General features: G+C 40.1%; 2 protein-coding genes across 7 annotated transcripts in view; one reads left to right on the forward strand and one right to left on the reverse strand.

Annotated features, from left to right (window-relative positions):
- The window catches only part of uggt2 (UDP-glucose glycoprotein glucosyltransferase 2), a 42,093-nt gene extending 34,784 nt beyond the window's left edge, over positions 1-7,309 (forward strand). For 4 of the 6 annotated variants that reach the window (XM_040005625.1, XM_040005629.1, XM_040005626.1 and 1 more), the window contains 8 exons: positions 1,158-1,262; positions 1,375-1,459; positions 1,557-1,739; positions 1,866-2,026; positions 2,946-3,060; positions 3,146-3,262; positions 3,847-4,012; positions 4,145-7,309. In XM_040005625.1, coding sequence (XP_039861559.1) covers positions 1,158-1,262; positions 1,375-1,459; positions 1,557-1,739; positions 1,866-2,026; positions 2,946-3,060; positions 3,146-3,262; positions 3,847-4,012; positions 4,145-4,170 — 958 coding nt within the window. In that variant the 3' untranslated portion in view covers positions 4,171-7,309. Of the gene's footprint in view, positions 1-1,157; positions 1,263-1,374; positions 1,460-1,556; positions 1,740-1,865; positions 2,027-2,470; positions 2,744-2,945; positions 3,062-3,145; positions 3,263-3,846; positions 4,013-4,144 lie in introns of those variants that run through there. The other 2 variants (XM_040005627.1, XR_005692228.1) reach the window with 2 other exon arrangements.
- Positions 7,310-7,497: 188 nt separating this feature from the next.
- Positions 7,498-22,383, reverse strand: dnajc3a (DnaJ (Hsp40) homolog, subfamily C, member 3a). Its single transcript, XM_040005635.1, has 12 exons — positions 22,121-22,383; positions 21,544-21,654; positions 21,323-21,447; positions 20,926-21,000; positions 18,632-18,784; positions 18,315-18,496; positions 15,362-15,481; positions 14,785-14,890; positions 14,570-14,690; positions 8,766-8,898; positions 8,209-8,357; positions 7,498-8,028 (listed from the first exon to the last, which is right to left on the reverse strand). Exons 1-12 carry the CDS (start codon positions 22,200-22,202, stop codon positions 7,886-7,888), a joined length of 1,500 nt encoding a protein of 499 aa, XP_039861569.1. The 5' UTR covers positions 22,203-22,383; the 3' UTR covers positions 7,498-7,885.
- Between the last annotated feature and the right edge of the window lie 471 nt (positions 22,384-22,854).

The raw sequence follows: 22,854 nt of genomic DNA on the forward strand, positions 1-22,854 counted from the left end.
TTTTTTCATCTGCTATGCAACTAATAAAGTACTCATTCCCATACTAGGCTGATTCAGTTCAATTTCCATTTCTTAATAAAATAAAAATATTTAAGTCATTTAAATCATTCAGTTGTAATCATGGTATTCCTTCAGGGCCATTCTTCCTGTGTACCCTCATCCAGCCACACAGGGTAGTAGGGCAATGGCCATGTGGATAATTCTTTAAAAAGGGGTCTGATATAATTGCACCTGAACCATCACAGTTTTAATTATGAAATGAATCTGTAGAAAGCAACAACATAAAGGTTTAAATAAACTGTGAGGATCATAATTTCAATCAAATCTGGAAGCAATGGAAACATGTTTACAAAAAAATAATTAAAAGAGCTACTATAGATAAGTCCGCATGTTTCTTTGGAAGTCTCTCCTCAGGAAAAGCTGCCACAGACTTTCCACATGAAGAAGACTGTTGCTTTTAAAGGGGATAATGGACACTGATGTGATTGGCTTGATTTTTATCCAAGCCCCAACACAATTAACTATAATGTATGATAATTCATTTTTGCATTATAACCCATTTTCTTTTGAAGTGGCACAAACGCCACACTGTGTCAAAATTGCACCAGTGAATTGTAATAGTGCACTTACACTTTACAGCTTGAATCATAAAAATGGTGCCAGAAGTATTTGTGTCATCCCTGCCAAAGTCATCAATCCTATGACACGATGCTCTCATTTAAAGCAGGTCATCTATGCATAAATCTTAAGTGATTTGCTTTTCAAATGAATCGTTCACTTTGTATCATGGACTCTGTTAATGTTGTGGGGATGGAAACATGAAGAGCTGAATAATGTTTGCTGGGTCTGTTCTAAAACTTTATTTCAGCCCTCTCGTTGGGAGCCAGCAGGAGCTGAAAATCATATCAAATGTGTTGATTTCCACAGCATTTCCATCCCCATTATTATCATTTTATTTGAATAAATCATCTCGGCGTGTTGCATCGCGTTGCATGGTTTGTTTGAAAGTGTTTTCTGATGGCTGTTACAGCTGCTGTTACCTCTGGCAGTACAAAAGCATGGTGGCTGTTGGCTTAGTTTTGATTTATTGTCACTCTATGAAAAACACGCATCCAATCCAAACACAACTGACTGGTGTATCATGGTCTCATTTACAGCATCACAGGTGGTGGCTCAAAGAAGGATGACGGAGAGAAGAAAAAAGACGACGTTCTGAACATTTTTTCTGTGGCCTCGGGCCATCTGTATGAGCGTTTTCTGAGGTGGGTCAGTTTTACTTTCCAAACACGCACTTCCTTTTCAAGCGCTACGCATTGTGTTCCTCTTATCCCTGATCCTCAAACTTAACCTTTTCCCATTCTGTCTCCAATTCAGAATAATGATGCTGTCTGTGCTTCGGCATACACAAACACCTGTCAAATTCTGGTTTCTCAAGAATTACCTATCTCCTTCTTTCAAAGTAAATCTTTACTACATCACATAAATATTTCGCTAGGCAAACCCAGCTTTTGTATTTCATTAATTTAACCTCTGGACTTCATTTTTGCTGTGGTCAGGACACCATCTCTCACATGGCAGAGTCATACGGCTTTCAGTATGAGTTAGTGCAGTACAAGTGGCCCCGTTGGCTCCACCAGCAGACTGAGAAGCAGAGGATTATCTGGGGATATAAGATCCTCTTCCTGGATGTTCTATTCCCTTTAGCTGTGGACAAGATCATCTTTGTGGATGCCGACCAGGTAAAGATCAAACAGAAATGACGTAGGAAACCGCTATATTGGAGAGTGCAACTGAAAGCAAGACTTTTTGAAGTGTCATCTGTTCTTTGGCTGCTTACCAAAGTCTGTCTTTGCTGCGTGTTGCAGATAGTTCGAGCTGATTTGAAAGAGTTGAGGGATTTAGATTTGGAGGGTGCTCCTTATGGCTACACACCATTTTGTGATAGCCGCAGAGAGATGGAAGGGTATCGTTTCTGGAAAACTGGATATTGGGCGTCACATCTGGGACACAGGAAGTACCACATCAGGTAAACTTCTACTAATCATTTGATCTCTGATGTTTTATATTTTGCTGAGAAAATCAGCAACTGCCCTGAATGTTTGCCACTTGCGAATGTCTCTCACTGTAAAATGATGGACTTTAAAATTGTTTGATAATGGCCTTATAACCCTTCCCAGATTGATGGACAGCAACAATTGCTTCTCTAAGATCACTGATGATGTCTTTTCCTCCACTGCATTTTGTTAATTCCTATGCACACTGTTTCCACAATTGGCTTAGTGTTTTTGCTAAATAAATAATGCAATGGATTAATATGGTGTCATACACCTTAGAACTGAACATTTAACTTCTAGTGAGAAGCCGTTTACATAGGTGGGCTTAGAGTTAAGTGCTTTATTTTTGTATACAGTCATGGCACATATAAAATCATAAATTACTGTCATGAATACAATGTTCTGCTCCTTGCTAGGCTTGTGGTATTGAATTCTCCTTCTGTCAGTGTGATGGCTAATCAGACAGCGAGGCAGCCAGTGGATGAACAGAGAGCAGAACGTTTCACTTCACCACCGACTGATAGTGTCGGAACAAGAAAAGTCAGAAAACCACAGCGACTTGATTGGATACCAGCGTGGTGCTAAGCTCCAAAGAGCAGGACAAAAGCAGCAAAGATGAGAGATGATCAGTGAGACCAGGAAAAACACGAGGCATTGAATATCCTCTGGGAGACTTAAATCTAATAAGTGTTAAGTGAAACTACATATTCTGCACCTCTGGGTTTATTAATATAGTGTGTCAGGTACAATAATGTGAATGCGGCTGGGGTATTTATCTTCATTTACTTTTTTTTTTTTTTCATTCCGGTGGGATTTCCCCTTTCAGGAAATGGATTTCTAACACCTGCTTTCCATGTCTCCTCTCTCTCTCTCCGCTCATATTTCTTCCAGCGCCTTATATGTAGTCGATTTGAAGAAGTTCCGTAAAATTGCAGCCGGGGACAGATTACGAGGCCAGTACCAAGCCTTGAGCCAAGACCCAAACAGTCTGTCTAACCTGGACCAGGTATATAACTCAGGCATAGTGCTGTTGGATTACGTGTTGCAGAGTTTGCTCTTTCAAGACTTAATTCGTTTTGTGATATTTGTAGGACCTTCCTAACAACATGATTCACCAGGTAGCCATCAAGTCTCTTCCTCAGGAGTGGCTGTGGTGTGAGACATGGTGTGATGATACCTCTAAAACCACTGCTAAGACTATAGACCTGGTGAGTCGCACAGCAATTAGATTTGACTGCGTAATACTAAATAATAATGTGGGAGGCTAAGCGGGACACACGGTCTTTGCTGAAAAATTCAGCTTCAAATGAAATTGTTCCTTTTATTGAGATTGTAAAATCCACAAGTGTCTTCTTTAAGTTCTTTTTGGGTTAATTGAAAAATATCTCTGTGCTACATTATACGCCTTATTATCTGCTTTATTTGTTGTGATAGCGTGCTGCAGCTGCTACAGCTCTAAAATGCAAGAGCATCCTCGCTGCCACAATTGTCCATGAGGCATTGGTATTTAGGAAGCAGCCGAGGAGCCATCCTGCAGCGTCCTAAACTAATTTAGAGAATTACTGGACAGGGTCCAGTAGACTGGAATAGGAAGTATTGTTTCATTGTAGTATAGGTCACCACTTGGTAATTCAGACACAAGACATAGCCTAATGTCCTTTTAACCGAATTGGAAATCAAATTAGGTTTAAATGCCTGTCACAGACAGCGCTGAGAATGACGATCTGACTCGTTGGGAGAGAGCATCACTGGCGGCATGACTGATGTGTTTTTATCTGCTTTTCTCGTTTAGTGCAATAACCCAATGACTAAGGAACCCAAGCTGGTGGCTGCAGCGAGGATTGTGCCCGAGTGGGTTGAATATGACAGGGAGATCAAAGAGCTGCTGAGACGGGTCCAGGAACAGGAAGACACAACAACACAAAAACAGATTCCTGCTGCCTCACAACATAAAAAAGGTTACTAATGATATATTTATAGGGCTACAAAGTCTTTCTGTTCTTCTGCATGGTTATTCTTACCCCTTCTCTTACCACTGTGATCATTCTCTGCATTTCTTTCCAACTTTCTCCCCTCCACACTCTGCACAGCAGACAACCACCGTGATGAACTTTAGTGTCTGCCAGCACCACGCTGAAGAGGAAGGAGGCAGGCACCTTTTGCACACAGGCCACCTGTGAAGCTTGAAGAAAGACAGTTCCATCTAAACATAGCCATGGAGTGTTACATCTCCAGCTGGAGGAGGATGTGATATTTTCAGATGCCATACCTGCTTCTGCACTCGGTACATCTTAGAGAATCAACACGTGGTGTAATTGTTAACTGCCAGCCGTGAACTCGTGGTGTGCTGAGCACTACAGACACATCTTGTTAAGTAAGTGGTTCCTGAAAAATGAAGCTAAAACAGAGAGTAAAAGCGTGAGGCCAGTAAGGAGCTTTATTAGGTATGTTTTAAAGGACAAACAGTGGGCATTTATTGCACTGATAATGTGAGCAAAGAATTCAATTAGCAAAGGCACATTTCTACAAATCTAATTTAACCTTTCTTTGAAAATTTTAAAAGCTACTTTTACATCTTCTTAATCTATAATTATGAAAACATTATGACTGAATTGCCAAATGAAAGTTTTTAAAAATTGCTTTTCAAGTTGTTACATAAAAAAGTGTTAAACGTCTTTGAATCTACACACCTGAAATGTAAAGCTCCCCTCGGCAGACATTTAGGAAACAACTTTTCTCCTGCAGCAGTCCCCTCTCCTATTTTTGCCACCCAATGATGTACAACATGTTCTGAAGGAAGAATTATCCTTCATTATATTATATTACTTTTATTACCTGGCCCAAAAAGACCTGTAATTGGCCATAGGCTTTTGTCCCTGCCTAGATTTTCCAGTCCAGTTCCCTCTCAGACCACGGAAATGACAACACACTGAAATGATTTTCTGGATACCAGAAAAGTTATCTGCCCAGGCTTTAAATTACAAATTTTATCTTGGTCAGCTGCTTGTCCAAAGACAGGGGGTGTATCTTCAGCTATTGGCGTTATTTTTACATTATTTTGGGGGATAAAATACATTTTTTAACCGTAGCAAACATCGAATATCAGTATAGAAACTATGCTGCTCTTGTATTTCAAAGACTGCGACATGGATCGTAGGTGGGTGAAAGTGTAGTCTTTGTCCCAAGCACATGTAGCTCTGTCATCAGTTCTGTCCCCTCAGGTGTAGCCATGCATTCACCTCTATGGTGCAAACCATTGTTTTTTTCTTTTCTATGATTTAAGGAAACATGTAATGTCAAAAAAAGAAACTCTAAAAAGTTGTTTAAAATCACAAATTGTTCTTTTGATGTTTTCTCTCGACTCCAAAAATTCTTTTTTAACCATGTGATGAAAAAGTATTGCCTTGTTAGATGGTAAAGTATTAACTTGTTTCTTCAGTTATATCTCAGTGTTTGAGTATAAGCCCACATTCGACCTGGAGAGGTGAAGAAAAACATTTAGCTTAAAAATAAATGTAAAAGCAGAGCAGTACAACTGCTGCCATCTTCGTGTCCCGTGCACACGCTGTGAGACAACTGAGAGCCAGGCAGGAAAAAAAAAAGTGTGGTGTAACATATGACTTTAGTTCAGCAGCCAGGAGGGGTGTACTGTGAAGCAAGTTTAACATCGCAAGGCTTTTTCTTTGCATTAGCTCACCATAAAAGCTAAAGCCTGAATCAGATATAATCAGAGTGTGATGACAGTGGTTGTAAATGTTATTTGTTAGCCCAGGCCCTTTTACTTAGGCTTCAGGCCTGAGCCCACACTTAAGAAAATGGACCAACTCACTTCAGCCAAGATCGGGGTGTTCTCCAAAGGCAGGGGTTGGCTGCTTTTTACTTCTACTGCAAATGCTCTTCTCTGCATTTTCAAGCTTGAGTACACATTAATTTGCAAATAAATCAATAAATTATCTTTTATTGAATGAATTAAGGTAGCCTGCAATTAAATAAAGTCATTACAGTAATCTTTATCGCCAGCTGCACCGTTAAACTGATGTAAACATTAATCAGTTAATAGGATGTATAGAATTCTGAAAAGGGCCATCCTGCATAATCAGTATGCAGTTTATTTCTGGTAAAGTTGTGGTAGTCGTGTTCTTTCATGATTTTGAAAGCAGAGCACTGCTACTCTTCAGTAAAGGTAAATAAATACTTCCTTAGCCAGTAAAATCGTTATTAAATTGAAAATAGGTTACATTTGTAATATTGGCTCAAAAGCCTGGAAACTTTTTTTTATACACCAGTTTTAAAAGATGTCTTTATTTCTGTTTGATTTTTCTGATTTATATATCATATACACATATTCAAGTACTACTTAAGTACCCATTGAAGTAACTACATGGCTACCACCACTGTGGAATGAAGGAGGTGATTATCATTTTGACTTTTTGTTAAAACCTACATTACTGTTATTGACTGAGCTTTCACTGTGATAAATAGTCAACCAATAATCAAATAACTGCAATACCAACAGTATAAAACTGACTTTGCAGCAAATCAGAACCAATCGTAAGGATATTTATGCATTTTGCGCATCATCAGTTGACTGTATGTGGATTCTGCCGGTTTACTGCTACTGTATTAATGTGCATCTCTGTGGGTTTATATATAACACAGTAATCCCACAGTGGCGCGTCTATGTCATTCTTTAAAAACTTGTGAAAACATGGCACTCTTTACAGCAGCCCGTCATTCAGAACTGTCAAAACTGTGAGCAGGTAAGGAGTGCATTGTAAGTAGAGAGCCACCTTGGTGACATTGAAATCTCCCGTCTTTAGTGCCATCATTCTTTTAGCCCATTCGTCTTGCTTTGTGGTACATCCCTCAGTAGAGACTTTAATATTACGGATGAAAAACTCCTCATTTGCACACTTAAGGTCACGGTTTATGGATGGTAGGGGATTTTAAGTTATTACAAGATGTTTACATGTTATGAGTCTTCAACTTCACTGTACTTCTACAGTTTTTCTTTGTGTTTTTTGTTTCAATTCCACAATGAACCAGTTTTGTCTCAGGAATCAACTGTCCCAAGATCAGTGTTGCTGCTGGACTGAAGCAAATGGCAGATTTTTCTGTCTTAAAAGTGAACATTAAAGAAAACGGGCGCAGGAAGGCTGCTCTCAGGGCACCCATCTTTCACTGTGCTGTGTCAAACTGAACTGTTTATATTACTGTTTGGTGGATCAAGAATAAACCTTTGCTACAAAACGTCATTGCAAAAATTGTTTGCGAGTTGTGCTCACCACTGAGGTCAGTTAATGATTCATGGTCCAAAAGATGTATTTGAGGAGATTTTCTTGGTCTGTTCTTCAATATATACACTTTCAGCGTGAATTTCAGGAGTCACAATTATTACCCTTTAGTCTCTGTCGATGTCGGTTAAAAAATGCTCTCGATTCAATTTAATGTACATAAATAGCTCTTTATTTACAGTTCAAAAAACCCTCCATTCATACAAAAATAATACTGTACCTCTGTACAAATACATTCCTACGAATGGATGTGAAGTGATTGTACAATTTGTGGAGAGGATACAAGAGTAAGATCTGTCAGATAAAAGCCGCTTCAAGTCTGATATTTGTTAGCAGAGTAGGAGACCTTTTCCCCCCAAAGTTTTGATTTCCACAGCAAAGATGCATTTTTAATTAATTAGACTCACTGAATCAAGTCACCTTATGCTCCACATTTTTATGATACTTGTGAACAGTCTTTTTATGCCAGTGATCTCCCTTTTAAATAGGGAGGAAAGTACAAATATTCACTCCAGCTGTGCTGAAGAGTAAGCCGCCTCAGTTGAAGTTGAATTTGAAGTTAAAGGGCCCGGAGCCAAACGGATTGAAACCCTGAAAGCCGTGGAAGTGATGATGATGGTGCCCCTGCTGGCTCTCTGGATCCATGGGGTCTTCTCCGTGGTCAAACTTGGTTCTCATCTCTAGGAAAACGTGAAGATTCTTGTCACATACTTGAATTAGAAATCAGTGTCTCTTTTTCTAAAACCATTAATGTTAGAGCTGAAGAGAACAATCTAAAGGGTAATGGTAAACGGTACAGCAACTCTTGAAGTGATTTAGGCTTGCATTAACAACTTTACACACACACACACACACTCTACCTGGATCAGTGAGAACCTCCTTAGCCTGAGCGATGTCTATGAACTTCTTCTCTGCCTTCTTCTTTTCCTCCGGATCCTGGAAGTTGTCCGGGTGCCACTGTTGTGCCAGTTTCCTGTAGGCTCTGATAATCTCCTTTTTCTGGGCAGTTCTGTGACCACGGCGACAGCATTATCAGCACATTTGTCAAAGATAAGAACAGCTTTTCTTTTCTCATTTTGACATAAGCCAGACCTAAAAATACTCATCCAAGTGTCAGAGTTAGTTTTCTAGCTCCAGTGTAATACAAATGCCTCCATGGCTGTAAATTTGTATTCCATCTTAGATTATCAGTAGACCTTTTAAACTCAAAAATGTTCAAAAGGCATCAATGATGAAATATTCAAGAGCAGTGATGTTTTGGCCTGATAAAAAAAGCAACCTTAAAGCAAACCAGCGGTCTTTCATAAGAAAACTACTTTAAGTTTAAATTCTCCCCCAACTGATTGGCAATAATGTGTTACATTTTCTTGCTGAACTTGATCTACAAAAATTCCCAAATCCATTGACCGATTCCCACCTCTTCACTCCAAGGATCTTATAATAATCCCTCTTCTGAGACTGTTTGAGTAGCCGCTGTGCTCTTTCCAGACCTTCTTTGATGTGACGGTCCCCCTCGCTGTGTTTTGCAGCAGTCTCGTAATCTTTAACAGCTGAAGAGGACAAAAAAAGGAGTACAATGAAATTAGTATTATTTATTCACTGAAAACTAATAATGTGATGTAAACAATACCTTAACTGAAAAAACACATCTTTGATGTAACTGCTCTAACACCAATCTACAGTATATCCAGCTTCCTGCTCCTCCCCTGCCCTTATGTAAGAGTTCATTCATTCAAATACAAGAAACTTTGTGGCTAAATATGGGTTAATATGCAGATGATTTTGGATGCTGGCATTGTGCTGTTCAGTTTTGACTTAAACACTTAATCAGTTCCACCTTATCCCCATCTTCTGCTTTGTTTTAAGTAACCCTGCTTCAGGGGATCAGCTGCTGTGTGAAAGACTTAGTTTAGACTAATAAGCCAAGGCTTCTGGGGGCTTCCCATGATGCAGTGAGTTTTTCTTCTTCACTCACTATATGGTGTTTATACACCACTCTCCATTTAATCGTCCATGTCTTTTATCCTGTCTTCCTCTCATCACCCCCAGCCAGTCGTGGCAGACAGCGTTCCCTCCCTGAGCCCGATTTTGGGGGTTTCTTAATATAAGAAAATTTTGTACATTACTTTACTTTTTTTTCCTTCCCGCTGTCGCCAAGTGGTTGCTCATAGGGTGTTGTTTGATTGCTGGGGTTTTCTCTTTATTATTGTCGGGTTTTACCTTACAATGTAAAGTGCATTGAGCTGACTGTTGTTGTACTTTACCACTATATAGCTTCGAATCTATGAGGTCTCTTGCTCAAGCTGTCGATGCTATATTGTCACAAATTTCTGTAAAAATCAGTATCGACCTCTACAAATGAGAATAGACTTCTCAGAGAAAAAGCATTACTCTCTGAACGGTGAAGAGCGGCATCACCTGCGCCGATTTAAACACACCTTACTTGCTGGAGAATTGATTCCTTTAGTACAGACACATTTTTAAATAAATAAAAATACCTACACAAGGTATGGCAATTAAAATTTCAGAAACTATCCAGCTGTCAGAGCAATGGTTGCCGTGTATCTGAAACCGAAGAACCATGGTAGTGGCAATTAAATTAAAATAGCTTAAATTCACAGCAGACGCTTAAAGAAACGTAACAAATGATTGTTATCAGTAGTGAAGCACGGGATCCACAAAAATCCACTTTGTGATATTACGTCACTAGTGTCCTTGAATAAACTTTCATATTAAGGCTGTTTGTGTGCACACGTTTGGTTGCTTTGAGGCTTGTTTACCCTCTGTGGTGAATTAACACCCGTGTTTTTTAACAGGTAAAAATCCCACACAAGGTCTGGCTTCACTACCTGCTGATGTGTTTATGCCATGGTGATTACAACACACGCAGACTTAGTCCAGCCAGCATCACCTGCTGGGGTGATGCTGGGATCTTTGAGAAGAATATTATTACTGTCAGGCTGACCTGCCTGGACTGATGGCAGCAGTTACTGTGGGTTTAATTGGATTGATATATGTGTGTGTTTTATTGTAAGAGTTGAAATAAAGGCTTAGTAGATGCGAGCCTTCAATAATAATATGGGTGTTGCCGGTTATACAGTCTAATTTAAGCACAGAGGTTTAATTTATCTTTATTTTTTTTGTAGCTAACATTTTCTTTATGCATATGTTGACCTTTGTTTCTGACATCTGAGTTTAAAGCTGAGATACAACTAATATTTAATTCTGCAGAGCAGAAACACAATTTACCCAGCGATTTTGCAAATGCATCGTTCTCCATCACTAAAAATCTACTAAAGCGAGAGTTGCAACATTTTGCTCTCCAACAGCAAAGTGCTCCTGATGTTTCTTCAACTGTCTGTGCCAATTTGGTATTTTTATCACTTGCCACAATGAACACAGAAGCACACAGGAGCTCAGACACAGGGCTCTAGCTGTGAGCAGTTTCACCCACCTGCTGTTCAAACCTTCTGTTTGTAAAGGTAAGCCAATCAGATTTAGAAAAAAAAAAAAAAAAAATTACCTTAAATGGAGAGGAGCTAAAATAGCCAATCTCATAGAATTTAAACAGAGGGGCTGCACCACAGCCCAGTACATGAATCATTTGATCTTCAAATGCTGCAGAGACCAAGAAATTTGCATTGTCTCAACTAATCGTGTACTCATAAAGCCAATATGTTTCAAAATTATATCATCTGCTTCTGCATAATGCTTCAAGTATTGCTTTTAGTCCCCTAATGATTGTCCAAACATTCAAAATGTGTCTGTACATTTGTGCTGCTGAATATAGTCACTGGTTACACTGTTTGTCATTATTTAATATACCTTCAAGCTAACACTACCCAGCTCGAGTCCTACAGCACCAAAGGTTTGGCTATTACAATATCAGTCTGTATAAAAACATGTTGAGATGGGTGTGATGGTTTTCATTACATTTTAAATTTAATTGACAGATACACATAGTGTAGGCAGGAATTTTGATAAAAATATGCACTGGTCTGTTGCACAGCAGTAGCTGAACATCAGGTGACAGGTAAAATGATTAGTGGGAGACTATTCCTGCAGATTTCACCATCTGCCATCATTTCTGCAATTTGACAAGAGATGGGGAGACCGTTGTTTCAGCCTAATCCCACCTCCTTCTGTCAGTAAAGCGTTAAGGATAGTAAGAGCTGAGTGTGTGTGTGCGTGCACTTTCTGCCACTGCCATTGAAGCTTCATGTTTGAAAAACAAGTAATTTTGCACACTTGCTCTGCCAGCAGTGCTGGGCAGGTCTACATCTCGCAGGTTATATTTACCTCCAACACTCGGCTCCACATTTAATTCTAATCATGCTGTATGTAATAAGGTGCTCTCAGGGTTGGTGACGTTTGTCTTCTCTGGCTTGAGATCTGTTAGCTGTATGCTTCAACCAAATTCAAAATGAAGATTCTTATATTTAGCCACACATGTAACCTGCACTGTGCTTATCTAAATTCAAAAATAGAAGGCATTTGGTAATTAACAGACAGATTGTATCGAATGAGGCAGAAGGTAATTAGATGTTAGAATCTCTCTCTTCTGGCTGAAAAACAATATTTTTGGTTTACATGCAAAAATTAATTTGCAGGATGTACTCTACATACGTTTCTATGTACAGTTATGAGATCTGAAGGAAGCTGCTTAAATGAGGTTTCACTGACGCCTAACTTTGTTTCACTCTGCATACTGTGTTGTGTTACAAGGACCCCTTGTGTTGGGCTCCTAGCATGACAACAGTTACAGGTAGTGCACAAGAGTTTGGGTAATTACAGTCAAGTGCAAAAAGCACACCTGTGCTGCTTTCAGACAAACTCACAGGTTAAACAGCAGTCAGGAGCTGATAATCAAATGCACTCGATTGCACTCGATTAACTGATCCGCAACAAATGTGAACGCCTCCATAAAAGACGGAGTGTTGGCAGTCTCCCGGTCTGGAGCATTCTTGTGTGTGCGCCAACACAATGCCAAGGAGGGAAGACATCATCAGTGATCTTAGACGAGCAACGGTTGTTGCCCATCAATCTGAGGAGGGTAATGGTAAGTGCGCCATTCTGCAGTGAGAAAGATTATTCACAAGCGGAAAACATTCGAGACAGCTGCCAATCTTCCTACGAGTGAACATCCCAGCCAATTCACCTCAAGGTCAGACTGTGCAACACTCAAAAATACTGCAAAACACCCCAAGAGCGCCATCTCAGACTATGCAGGCCTCAGTTAGCATGTTAAATGTTAAAGTTCACAACATCACAACTAGAAAAGAACCAAACAAGCATAGAAATATGGCCCATTCAAAGTCCAGACCTCACCCACTTTAAAATTTCATAATCAACAGTTATAGAGGCGTTAATTTAACATTTGAGGTTGTAGTTTGCATAAGTTCATCTGAAATACATTAACGTGTGTTTCAAACATTTTTCCTGCTCCGTTCTTAAATTTAAAGTGAGAAAAACATTTAAGGTATAAAACAAATAACTTCAGACTCAGCAGCAAACATGTAGTTCAGTTGGTCATTATAAGCTTCATTATGAGGCAGAGCTGCTATGCTGAATGGCATTTAAGTTTCAGGTTGTACCCAATAAAGTCAGTAAGACTAATCGCTGTGTTCTCATCACAAAAACTTCAATTGAATTTCAGCATCTACAGCGCTGCAGGCTCCAAGATTGGAAGTGTAACAGCTTTTGTGAAGCTGATCTGTAATTACCACTTTGCAGATGTAAAGTTGCAGTTTGCACACATGTCTGTCGAGACTCAGTGAAGCTGACTTCTGTCCAGTTTACAGTTCACCATGTTATTCTTGTAGATTAACGTGACAGTCTTATGATAGTCTGTGTGAGGCATTGCCAAAAAAGGCATTTTGTGAAGTCATAGTATCCCTGACCTTTAACCTCTAGATTCTGATGACTTAATCTTTGAGTGATTGTTTTTGCCAAATGTAAAGAAATTCCATCCAAACATTGCTGAATGCGCTCAAAAGCAGGGCAGACATAAAACAAACACCCAAACTGAACTGAAGACAAACAGGCCATCTGCACACAAGCTTCAAAATAATGCCACGCTCCATTTTGAGTGGGAAACCTTTAGCTGGAATGCCTTCTAAAGTTGGATTTCCCATTAGGAAAGTTGGATCAGCAACACAGACCCTGACTTTGCAATGCAAGACTGTGGCGGTGGGGTTTGTTTTGCTGGATCAGCTGTAGGAAGAAGTGTTTAGGGAGCCGTGCCAGCTGGGAGAGAGTGGTACACCTGCATGCATCTGCTAATTAACCTCTCTCCCTGTATAGGAGGAGTGGGGTCAGAGGAGAGTGTGCGCCGTGGAGCACAGCAAGCGGCTGCACAGTGGCCGAGTACGAGAGGCAGACGGCGCTCTGAAGTAGGGCAACTCAGCTAAGCAAGCATTTTTCCCCCCTGTACTAATTACAATAACGAACTGTGTGTATCTGAGCAATTCAAGTTTCTCCTCACTCTGTTTACTGAGGAGAACCCACAAGGCAACTAGTGCTACAAAGACATCAGCAGCACTAAACGGCTACTAAAACTGTAGAACTTGTAATGTACGCTGCTGCTGTTGTGCATTTATGATTCTCTAAACAATCCATAGAGAGAGCCAATAACACTGCAGCGTTTTTAAGCACCAATAAACAAGCATTGTGTTCAACTTTTCAGGTATCCGACAAAACACCACTTCTTTTTCCGATGACCTCCGGTTTCTGAGATAAAGAGAATGTGGCTCAAGTGTGCGAGTAACTGTGCACAAGCATTACCAAGGTGCTTGCTGAGTGGTGAGACCTCCTTATGCTATCCGGTTAGCAGGAACTGAACTTTCAAAATAAGAGCAAGGGAACTGGCCACTAATAAATCAATTTCTTTTTGTATCAGACTTTGGAAAATGAAAGTCTAAAACTAGAGCCAGCTATTGTGACGTCAATGCATGGGAAATGTTACATATGAATATAAATGGTAAATATTAATCTAGAATTTCTTCATTTGGTGAAGTGCAAGTGAGTGACAATTATAATCTATGACTTTATAAAGTGCATATATATTTGTACTATTTTGTTTTTATTCACTGATGCAGGGATTCTATTCAGCTGATGTGTTCCTGTTTGCTTATTGTGCCCAAGTCAGTCCAACCAGCAGACAAAATGTTACCCACCCTCGATCTTGAAGGACCTTGATGCAGCTACATATGTCAGGCTTACCTTCCTCATACTGTTCATCTTGGAGATAGGCCTCAGCTCTGTCCTTCAGCACGTTAACATTCGCAGGATTGGACTTTAGGACTTCGCTACAGACTGAGATTGCTCTGCTAGCCTGCTGGGCCTGGTCATAACAAAGAAAAAACGAAGCTTGGATAGATCCTTTAATAGAAGCACAGCGGCCTAACACATCCTTTTGCAGCAGTAAAGGGGCTTACCTGTGTTAGCGCATGGCAGATTCGCTCCTTGGCAAGAAGCAAGAAATGTTGCACATTGGGCTCGGTCGTTATCACCGCCTCGTACTTGCTCACTGCGTCTTCATACCTAAAGGAAGCGGGAGGCGATTATGTGACGCTGGCAAAACAGGGGATTGCAACATGGATCACTGCACCCACAAACACCACACCATCGTTAATTTCTCTTTTAAGTCTTGTAAATATGAAACCTTATATATGTCAAACATGATGTGACATCCATTCACGTTAAGATGGGATTTGCACGCCTCTTTGTAAAACCAGAGAAGTGGGGGAGCCTGAGGATAAGAGAGCCGTCATTGTACAGCTGATGCAATCCCCTGGTATTCAGATGGGATATTATTTTATATTTACAGAGATGAAGACTTTCCTGACACATTTCTATCTTTGTGAGGACACTCACTGATATGCTGTTAGCCGTACCACTTTACTCTTACCACTTAAACCAGCACTCTAAAAGGTGGACCAAAACGACATTATTCCTGAGGATTCAATTTAAACTCGTGCTCATAAAAATGTTTTCATGAACATACAAACACACCTTTGTTCTTGGATGTATTCCTCAGCAGCTTGGATCTGTTTGTTGAGCTTCTTCACTTGCTTGTAATGGCTGTAACACTGCTTGTGATCAGGATCCAACTTCAAGCACTCACGCACCTCACTGGAGATCATAGGACAGAGGAAAGGTGAGGCTGAAAAGGCCAACTTTCAATGGTGACGACATGAACAGAATGACAATAACACACCAGATTTACAGTAAATAAACCCTAATGTACAAATGCATGATCATTAGTAACCAGTGTTGGGTAAGTTACTTTAAATTAGTAACTTAGTTACATTACTAGTTACTTCTATCAAAAGTAACTCAGTTACTTCAAGTTACTCGTTACTTTCCCTAGTAACTAGTTACTTTGAAAGTAACTTTGGTTTTTCTCAGAATTCTCTTGTTAATGTGTTGCTTCCGTAACTGGATACCCAGCCAGATTGCTAGTCTTCTAGCTTGCTTACTTGCCACAAGTGCACTGTGCCACCTACCAATAGAAAGGAAAAAATAATGTGCATATTTCCACGAGAGAAATCCCACGCCTGTGGGTGCTTTTGATTGTACTCAGAACTCGGAAATTCTGCCTTCTGAATAGGAAGATGTAGGTAACACCAGACTGCAGATGAGCTGCATAGAGTCCTGGACTGGGACAAAACAAATCAGCCCGGGCATATATATCTCTCTCTCTCTCTCTCTCTCTCTCTATCTCAATCGCTTGCTGTAAGACTCAGATAATAATTTTTTTTTAAAAAGCTAGATATTTTAAATGAGAATAAGAAAGAAAAGTATTTCTTTGTGCCCCCCTTTCCCTGTTAATACCCTACCTGCCCCCCTGGCAAAACTTTGCTAGACCCGCCCCTGCACAGTTACCAGCTGTCAGCTACATTTAAAAAAAAAGAAAAAAAAAAAAAAAAAATAAAAAAAAAAAAAAGGATCCTGGTGTTATTTGTATCTCAGAAACAGTTCATAACTTCCCTTCAACTCATTCCTGTCACCTAAAAGGTAAACCTGTTTCTCCATCACCTGTTCAGCTCTGATGATTCAGTAAGCACATCTCCTGGTTTCGTCTTCATGTTTCCCTCTCACCAGATAACCAAACCGACATCATGACCAGCAGATTTTACAGCTGTGGCTCCAGCAAACATCAGCTGATACTAGAAATTAATTGTAAATAAATTCTAACAACAGCTGATCAAGCTTAAACATGCTGCTGCTGTTTAGCGCGACATCCGGCGGTTTCCTCTTTCTGGCGCGAAGTGGGCGATAAACAAACAAGAGAGAAAAGCCGATCAGCTGATCATTGATCAGTTTCATGATTGAAGTAGAAACAGGAGAGGGAGGGGAGAGAATAAGAGGAGAAGAGGCAGCTGTGCAGCAAAGACACAGAATAAATCCAGCTTTGTGTCTTTTTCATTGTAGCTGAAGTCCGGGACAAACTGCGTTCCTTTTCACCTCAATACGAAACCCGTAACATTTTCTCTGAATATGAGACGATTCCGTTTTTTAGGGGACGATTGGCAACTCTAATAATTAACCTTATGAACAAAATAAAGTTCAACATCAGTAACATAGCACCCACCCAGCTGTATAGAAACTCTGTCATGCTAGCTAGTACGCAGTGCAAAAAAGTCAGCATAACGAAAATAAACTCCACCTAAACTTGGTTTATATCTGACCCAGATAGACTGCAGGTCATAACTTCTTACTTGAAGTTCAGTTCACCTGACACTCGGACCGGCGGCCACTTCGGGTCTCTCCTTTTGCCTCCCCTTTCCCTCATCCACCTGCTGGCCTCCACCACTTGCTAATGTTACTGAATCTGCGGAAGCTCCGTGATAGCCACCACACGAAGTAACCAATAACGACCCTATCTAAATCCCAGTAACGACTAACGTGTTCCTGGTTTTGGCATAATAACTAGTTACCGTGCTCGTTACCACACAAAAATAATGTAGTAACTGTAACGCGTTACTTAATGACGCATTAGTCCCTACACTGTTAGTAACTTACTTATGTCATTTATGGCTACAGTCTTTCTAATGATGATAATAATAATAGCAATGAGAAGGCCAGTCACTGAAACAGCAGTCCACATCATCATCATACACACATTTGTAATGTTGAGGGTGGAAATGCATTCGTCATGATGTTCATCAGAATAGAAAGATGCCATTTTATAAAATATAAAAGTATCTACACAAAAATTTTCAATATTAATTTCAGTTGTGTTTTGAAATCCATGAAGGCTATGCCTTTGTGAAGCCATACGCTGCTCTCTGTACCACTATGTTTGGTTCACTTCTTGTTTTGCAATTTTACCACTGAATGCAAACTTCTGCAGACAGTCGACTTCAACATTAGAGCCTTCAGTGTGCGCCCACTCACAGCACCTTAAATAAGCACAAGTTCTGGGGGGTTTTTTGGGCCACATGAACCGTTGCAGTACTACTCAGCTATTTTGGCCTCTTGACTCCATTTCCTCCTCAAAACTTACATTCAAGCTAAAGTGTTGCCTTTTCTGACACAGAGGAGGAAATCTAGCACACTTCACTCATGCATATTACTGAAAGTGGTGAAAATTAGACTTCCAGAGAGTGGGCAAAAGTGCATGGCTGTACAAAAAGACAACCCTTTTAAGATAATAGCAAAATTTAAAATCCAGTTTACCTTTTTTTTTTTTTTTTATTCTTATGAGGCACAGTCTATGAATGAGCTACCCGCTATACTGCACTCCGATGAAGTGTAAATCCAATATATTTTTTAAGAAAAAAATAACTAAGATTAAATCATTATCAGAAATGTTCCTGCTATTTCTTTAAATTTAGAATAAAAGCTTTGTGATTAGTAGAGTATCAACCATAGTGACATGCTGCCTTATTGTGGCATTGCCACAGTGTAAACAGCAGCAGGGAGCTTCTTGAAAGCAAACAGTCTGCAAGTGAGTCCTTACCTGAGGGACATCTCATGGTCTCCAAGATTATAGTAGATGGTGCTCAGCTTGTAGAAAGCCTGGGTATTGTCATTCTTTAACTTGGATGCAGCTTTAAGGTCGCTGATAGCTTTCCCCATCTCTCCCATCTGAATGAAACACTCTGCTCGCATCTCACGAGAGGTCACATCCCAAATGCACGTCTGCAACAGTCGGACAATAACGCTTACAGACTTCAGGTGATACGCAAATGCTCTGTACTCTCTGTATCGATGATAATGCAGAAAATCCTATGCTTGTGGGAAAATCAGTCAATACTGGCAAGGAATGTCTCTCACCTCGATGACGGTGTCAAGCTGTGCAGCAGCTGTCACATAATCCTTGTCGTCGAAGCTCCGGCGTGACTGAGCCACCAGGCGCTGAATTTCATCTGATTTTGTCAGCTGGCTCTGGGCCTCCTTCTCTTCTTTGTCGCTGGGGTTGGACTTCAGCTAGAAGATTTCAAGGCATTACGCTAAGTACTAATGTAGCTAAAGAAAATGTGATTCCATCTCTCATAGATGTATTCCAATTTGAGATTTCTGTGCCATCTTCTGCCTCCCGAAAATATTACTTATCACTGCAGTGCTTGCCAGTCCCTGCACAGATAACGTTATAATGAATCTCGTTGCAGAGGTCATCATACTCACAAGAGCCATCTCAGCTAATGGCACAACTCTTACAAATAGACCTATCTACTCTTTAAATGGTTCCTGCTAGCTCAGCTAAGGGAAGAGCATAAATGTGACGCATTACACCAGGCCAATGTTGTGGACTGCTGAAGCAGCAGAACAGCCTGCACCTCTGGCCCGTTCCCTCAACAGTATACCAGCAAAACCAAGTCCACAAAAAAAATAAATAAAAAAAAAAGACTGCAGAAGCTCAGATGTAATCTTTCCCCCTGGAGGCAAAAGAACTCTTTGCACTCTTGATGGAGGATGAATCTCAGCTTAAAATTAAATACTTTTCCATACTTTAGGCAATTCCAGAAATAGACTATTAAAAGTATTCCAAGGCTGTGATCATTCAGTGTAGCATACATAAGAACATAAGAATGATTATGGGACTAATCATTAAGCTTCAACTTGAAGTTCAGAGCTTGCTGGTGGTGGTTTCAGGGAAGTGTGGACAGGTGACCAAAAACAAGCCTATGACCTGCATACTTTAAGGTCAAAGTGACACCATGTGAACTGTTCATCCAAGTCCCTGGAACTTAGGGCTGTGCGATATGACCAAAATCTCTTATCCGAAGACATTTCTCATCCCGATAATGATATATAATCGCAAAATAGTGCATTTTCTGTAAATTCTGTGAATCTCAGGCAACTCGACTTGTGTGAAGTGTTTATAGCTGGGTGTCGTGTACCTGCAGTCAAGTGTTGTGACTTTGACTTGTCTTTATTACATGGCACACTGCAGGGAAAAGCCTGTTCTGACCTTTGAGTGTAAGGTTTGTTTTGAGCACCTGGGGGCTCTTTTTTGCTTCTCGTAAACTCTTTCTATACTCTGGTAGAAAAGGTTTGTTGTGTCTGTGTTGGGGACCAGTTCTGTGCTCCGTGTCAGACTTTTCATAACCAAACCATATCCATGTATAAAACGAGTGTAATATGAAAAAGATGGATGTTTTAATATCATCCATCTGATCCTATTCTTCTTCATATTGTACAGCCCGATTGGAACCTAAGACTTATTCACAGACATGGCAAGGCCATTTACTGTATGATTTTAGGTGGCAGTATGTGATTCTAATTGGACATGCATTTACAAATTCAAGCCTCTAAAATGGTGCGAGAATGCTCAAATGAGCGCTCCCCATTATTTACATCTAGAAAGTGTACTTTATTGATCCCCGTGGGGAAATTCCTCTCTGCATTTAACCCATTCACTCAGTGAAGCAGTGGGCAGCCATTGGGCGCCCGGGGAGCAGTGTGTAGGGACGGTACCTTGCTCAGGGGTACCTCGGGGTAGCTGTTCAGGGGAATCGAACCCCCGACCTTCCGATCATGGGGCCACCACTCTACCCACTCTACTGAGCTATCCCTGCCCCATAAAAAAAAAAAAAAAAAAATCTAAAAAAAAAAAAAATCTAGTAAGTAAACTCAAATATACATGACCCCCCTTTCCTGTTCTTTTAAGGCTTTCAACTTCCCTGGTGTTTCACTGCGAAGAACCTTGTGTTTTGTAAAGTGCATTTACCCTGTCATTATCCAAAAATCTCACACTGTTGTTCCTCACTATAGTGTTATAAGTGTTATACAATACTATAATACTACTACTACTACAATACTAGCTTATGTTCTATGTTCTGTAAAGGAAAATTAAGTTTCATTCAGTGGCATTTATCTCTTCAAACACACCCTTCACAGTGCTTTTTAATCTGTTATCTTGAAATCCACCACAAGGAGGACACTGTATAGACAACCATGAATACACATTTTTGTACTTATATTTACCATTCTGAAAAAAAAAAAAGACTACTGCAACGTTACTACGGCCATAGATCAACACTGACACCTCCTGGTGAACTGTTGTTTCTCTCACAAGTGTCTGCCCCAGCATAGTTTTGCTTTAAAAGGGGTATTGCTTTACTTACCACCTTCTTGAAGTCACTCTCCGCTTCATCCAGCTTTCCCTGCTTCAGAAGAAGATTTCCTCTCTGAAGCCGTGCCTGTTGAGTGAGACACATCAAGAATTTGTTTCGCATATAAAATAAAGAGTTATCAACACAGCTTCCAGAACCGACTGATTTCCCAGCACGCCTGGGCCCGCAGCCGAAATAAAAAGATAATGTTGCCAGATGTTTGCATGCTTTATCTAATTATTTGCATAGATTTATCACAGAGTTCTGCCTTAAAGGTTAGTCTGCAGTATGACACGAAGTATTGCTTTGAAATTCTATTTTCTATCAAATTTACATTTTAAGTGACCATCTGTTAAAAAACATTTCTGAAGAAATACACATTAGAGAAACAGTAAAGACAACAACTTACAGATGTGAAGTCCGGTTTGAGTTCAATGACTCTGCTTAAATCGGGCAATGCTGATTTTGACTTCCCCATTGCTAAAAACACTGTAGCTCTTCTGTAGTATGCCATGTAGTTTTGGGGATCTCTATCTGTAAAATGCCAATGAAACTGTCACTTTAGAAGAAACATTTTGGGAAAATCCAAGGCATTTTTTTTGGTGTTGTTAGCATGTCTCTGACACTCACCCACAGCTGCATGGAAATGAGAGAGGGCATCAGCTAGCTGGCCAGCAGCAAGAAGTTTCTTCCCCATCTCCATGTGATTGTCCACACTCCCATCCTTGCCACATTTCCCTCCTTAAAAAACAAATAGAACAAATCATAGTGCAACAAAACAACACTGAGCATATTTTTACTCATTCAAGTAATGCAATAATCAGATTTTATTTAAATATTCCTGTATATGACCCGCCCAAAAATGTAAATCACATCAATAACAAGAGCAACGGCAACAGCTTTCCCCACAGTAATTGGTAAAGACTTTCACATGTACCTAGGTTTCTTACAAGCTAAGTAATCAAAGAAGCAGTTTTATCTATCATCTTTTATTCTTTAGGCTCAAACCAGCTAGCTTTAAGTAATAAAATTGACCCAGTCAGTGACTAGCTAGCTTAACGTCAGCTAATAATATTAGCGATTTCACAAGCTAATGCTGTCAGTGACATTACCCATGTAATAAAGTTGTCTGAACTTTAACCCGAGTTCAAGTTAGTGGTAGCATTCACCAGCTATAAATGTAAAGTACACCTAGCAAACGTCTTACCTTGAAACCTAATATCAATCAAAACAAGAACATATGGGAAGTACGTCAGTATTTTGTGAGCCACATGATCGATGGAAACCATGGTTAAAGTTCTCTCTCTCTGGACACGTCCCGCAGACTTCAGCTGTCACTGTTTCAACCAGTTCTCCCCTTATTTCGCTACAATCCCATGTGTTGGCGGATGGCTACATTTCTTCTCTTTTTCCCAGCCACTGTAGACCAGCATACGCAACCGACCGGTCGTGGGTGATCGTGATTGGCTGAATTATATGGAAAACCCCGCCCACATCTGTTGGTTCAACAGAGAGCAGCCACGGCAGCACAACAGGGTCAGTGTGCGCGCGTGTGTGCGTGCGCGCTTGCGTTGTTCGGTGGTTCTTATGGACGTACACTAGTCACCTTATTTTTGAGGAAAAAAGTATATCAACTAGAATGTAAACCGTAATTTTGACATTAAGATTTTATCTTTTTAAAAAATCTGTATTTACTTGTATCTCTTATTTGTAGCAGTTAATTATGTGGATTTTTCTCCTTTTTTTTTTAACGTTTCCCCAAACATATAAGTGTCAAATCTTTACGGTAAAAGCGAAAGACCCTGGCTTCTAAAGACAATTTACAAATACAGAAGTTCTCCTTGGTTTATGGCTGGGCCAGAGACAGAACGAAAAAAGACAATAAACGAGTTAGTAAACACTGACACTTTTTAAACTGTTTCTTAAAAGTATTAACCTGCA

The sequence above is a fragment of the Simochromis diagramma genome, unplaced genomic scaffold, assembly GCF_900408965.1.
Source record: "Simochromis diagramma unplaced genomic scaffold, fSimDia1.1 OVJJ01000501.1, whole genome shotgun sequence".
Taxonomy (NCBI): Eukaryota; Metazoa; Chordata; class Actinopteri; order Cichliformes; family Cichlidae; genus Simochromis; species Simochromis diagramma.

What these genes read in the sequence shown, in the direction of transcription:
- dnajc3a (XM_040005635.1), bottom strand. Translation starts at nt 22,202, where the DNA reads ATGGTTTCCATCGATCATGTGGCTCACAAAATACTGACGTACTTCCCA. An exon ending in GATTGATATTAGGTTTCAAG is followed by an intron (nt 21,655 to 22,120) that starts GTAAGACGTTTG and finishes TTGTTTTTTAAG; the next exon opens with GAGGGAAATGTGGCAAGGAT. An exon ending in TCATTTCCATGCAGCTGTGG is followed by an intron (nt 21,448 to 21,543) that starts GTGAGTGTCAGA and finishes GGCATTTTACAG; the next exon opens with ATAGAGATCCCCAAAACTAC.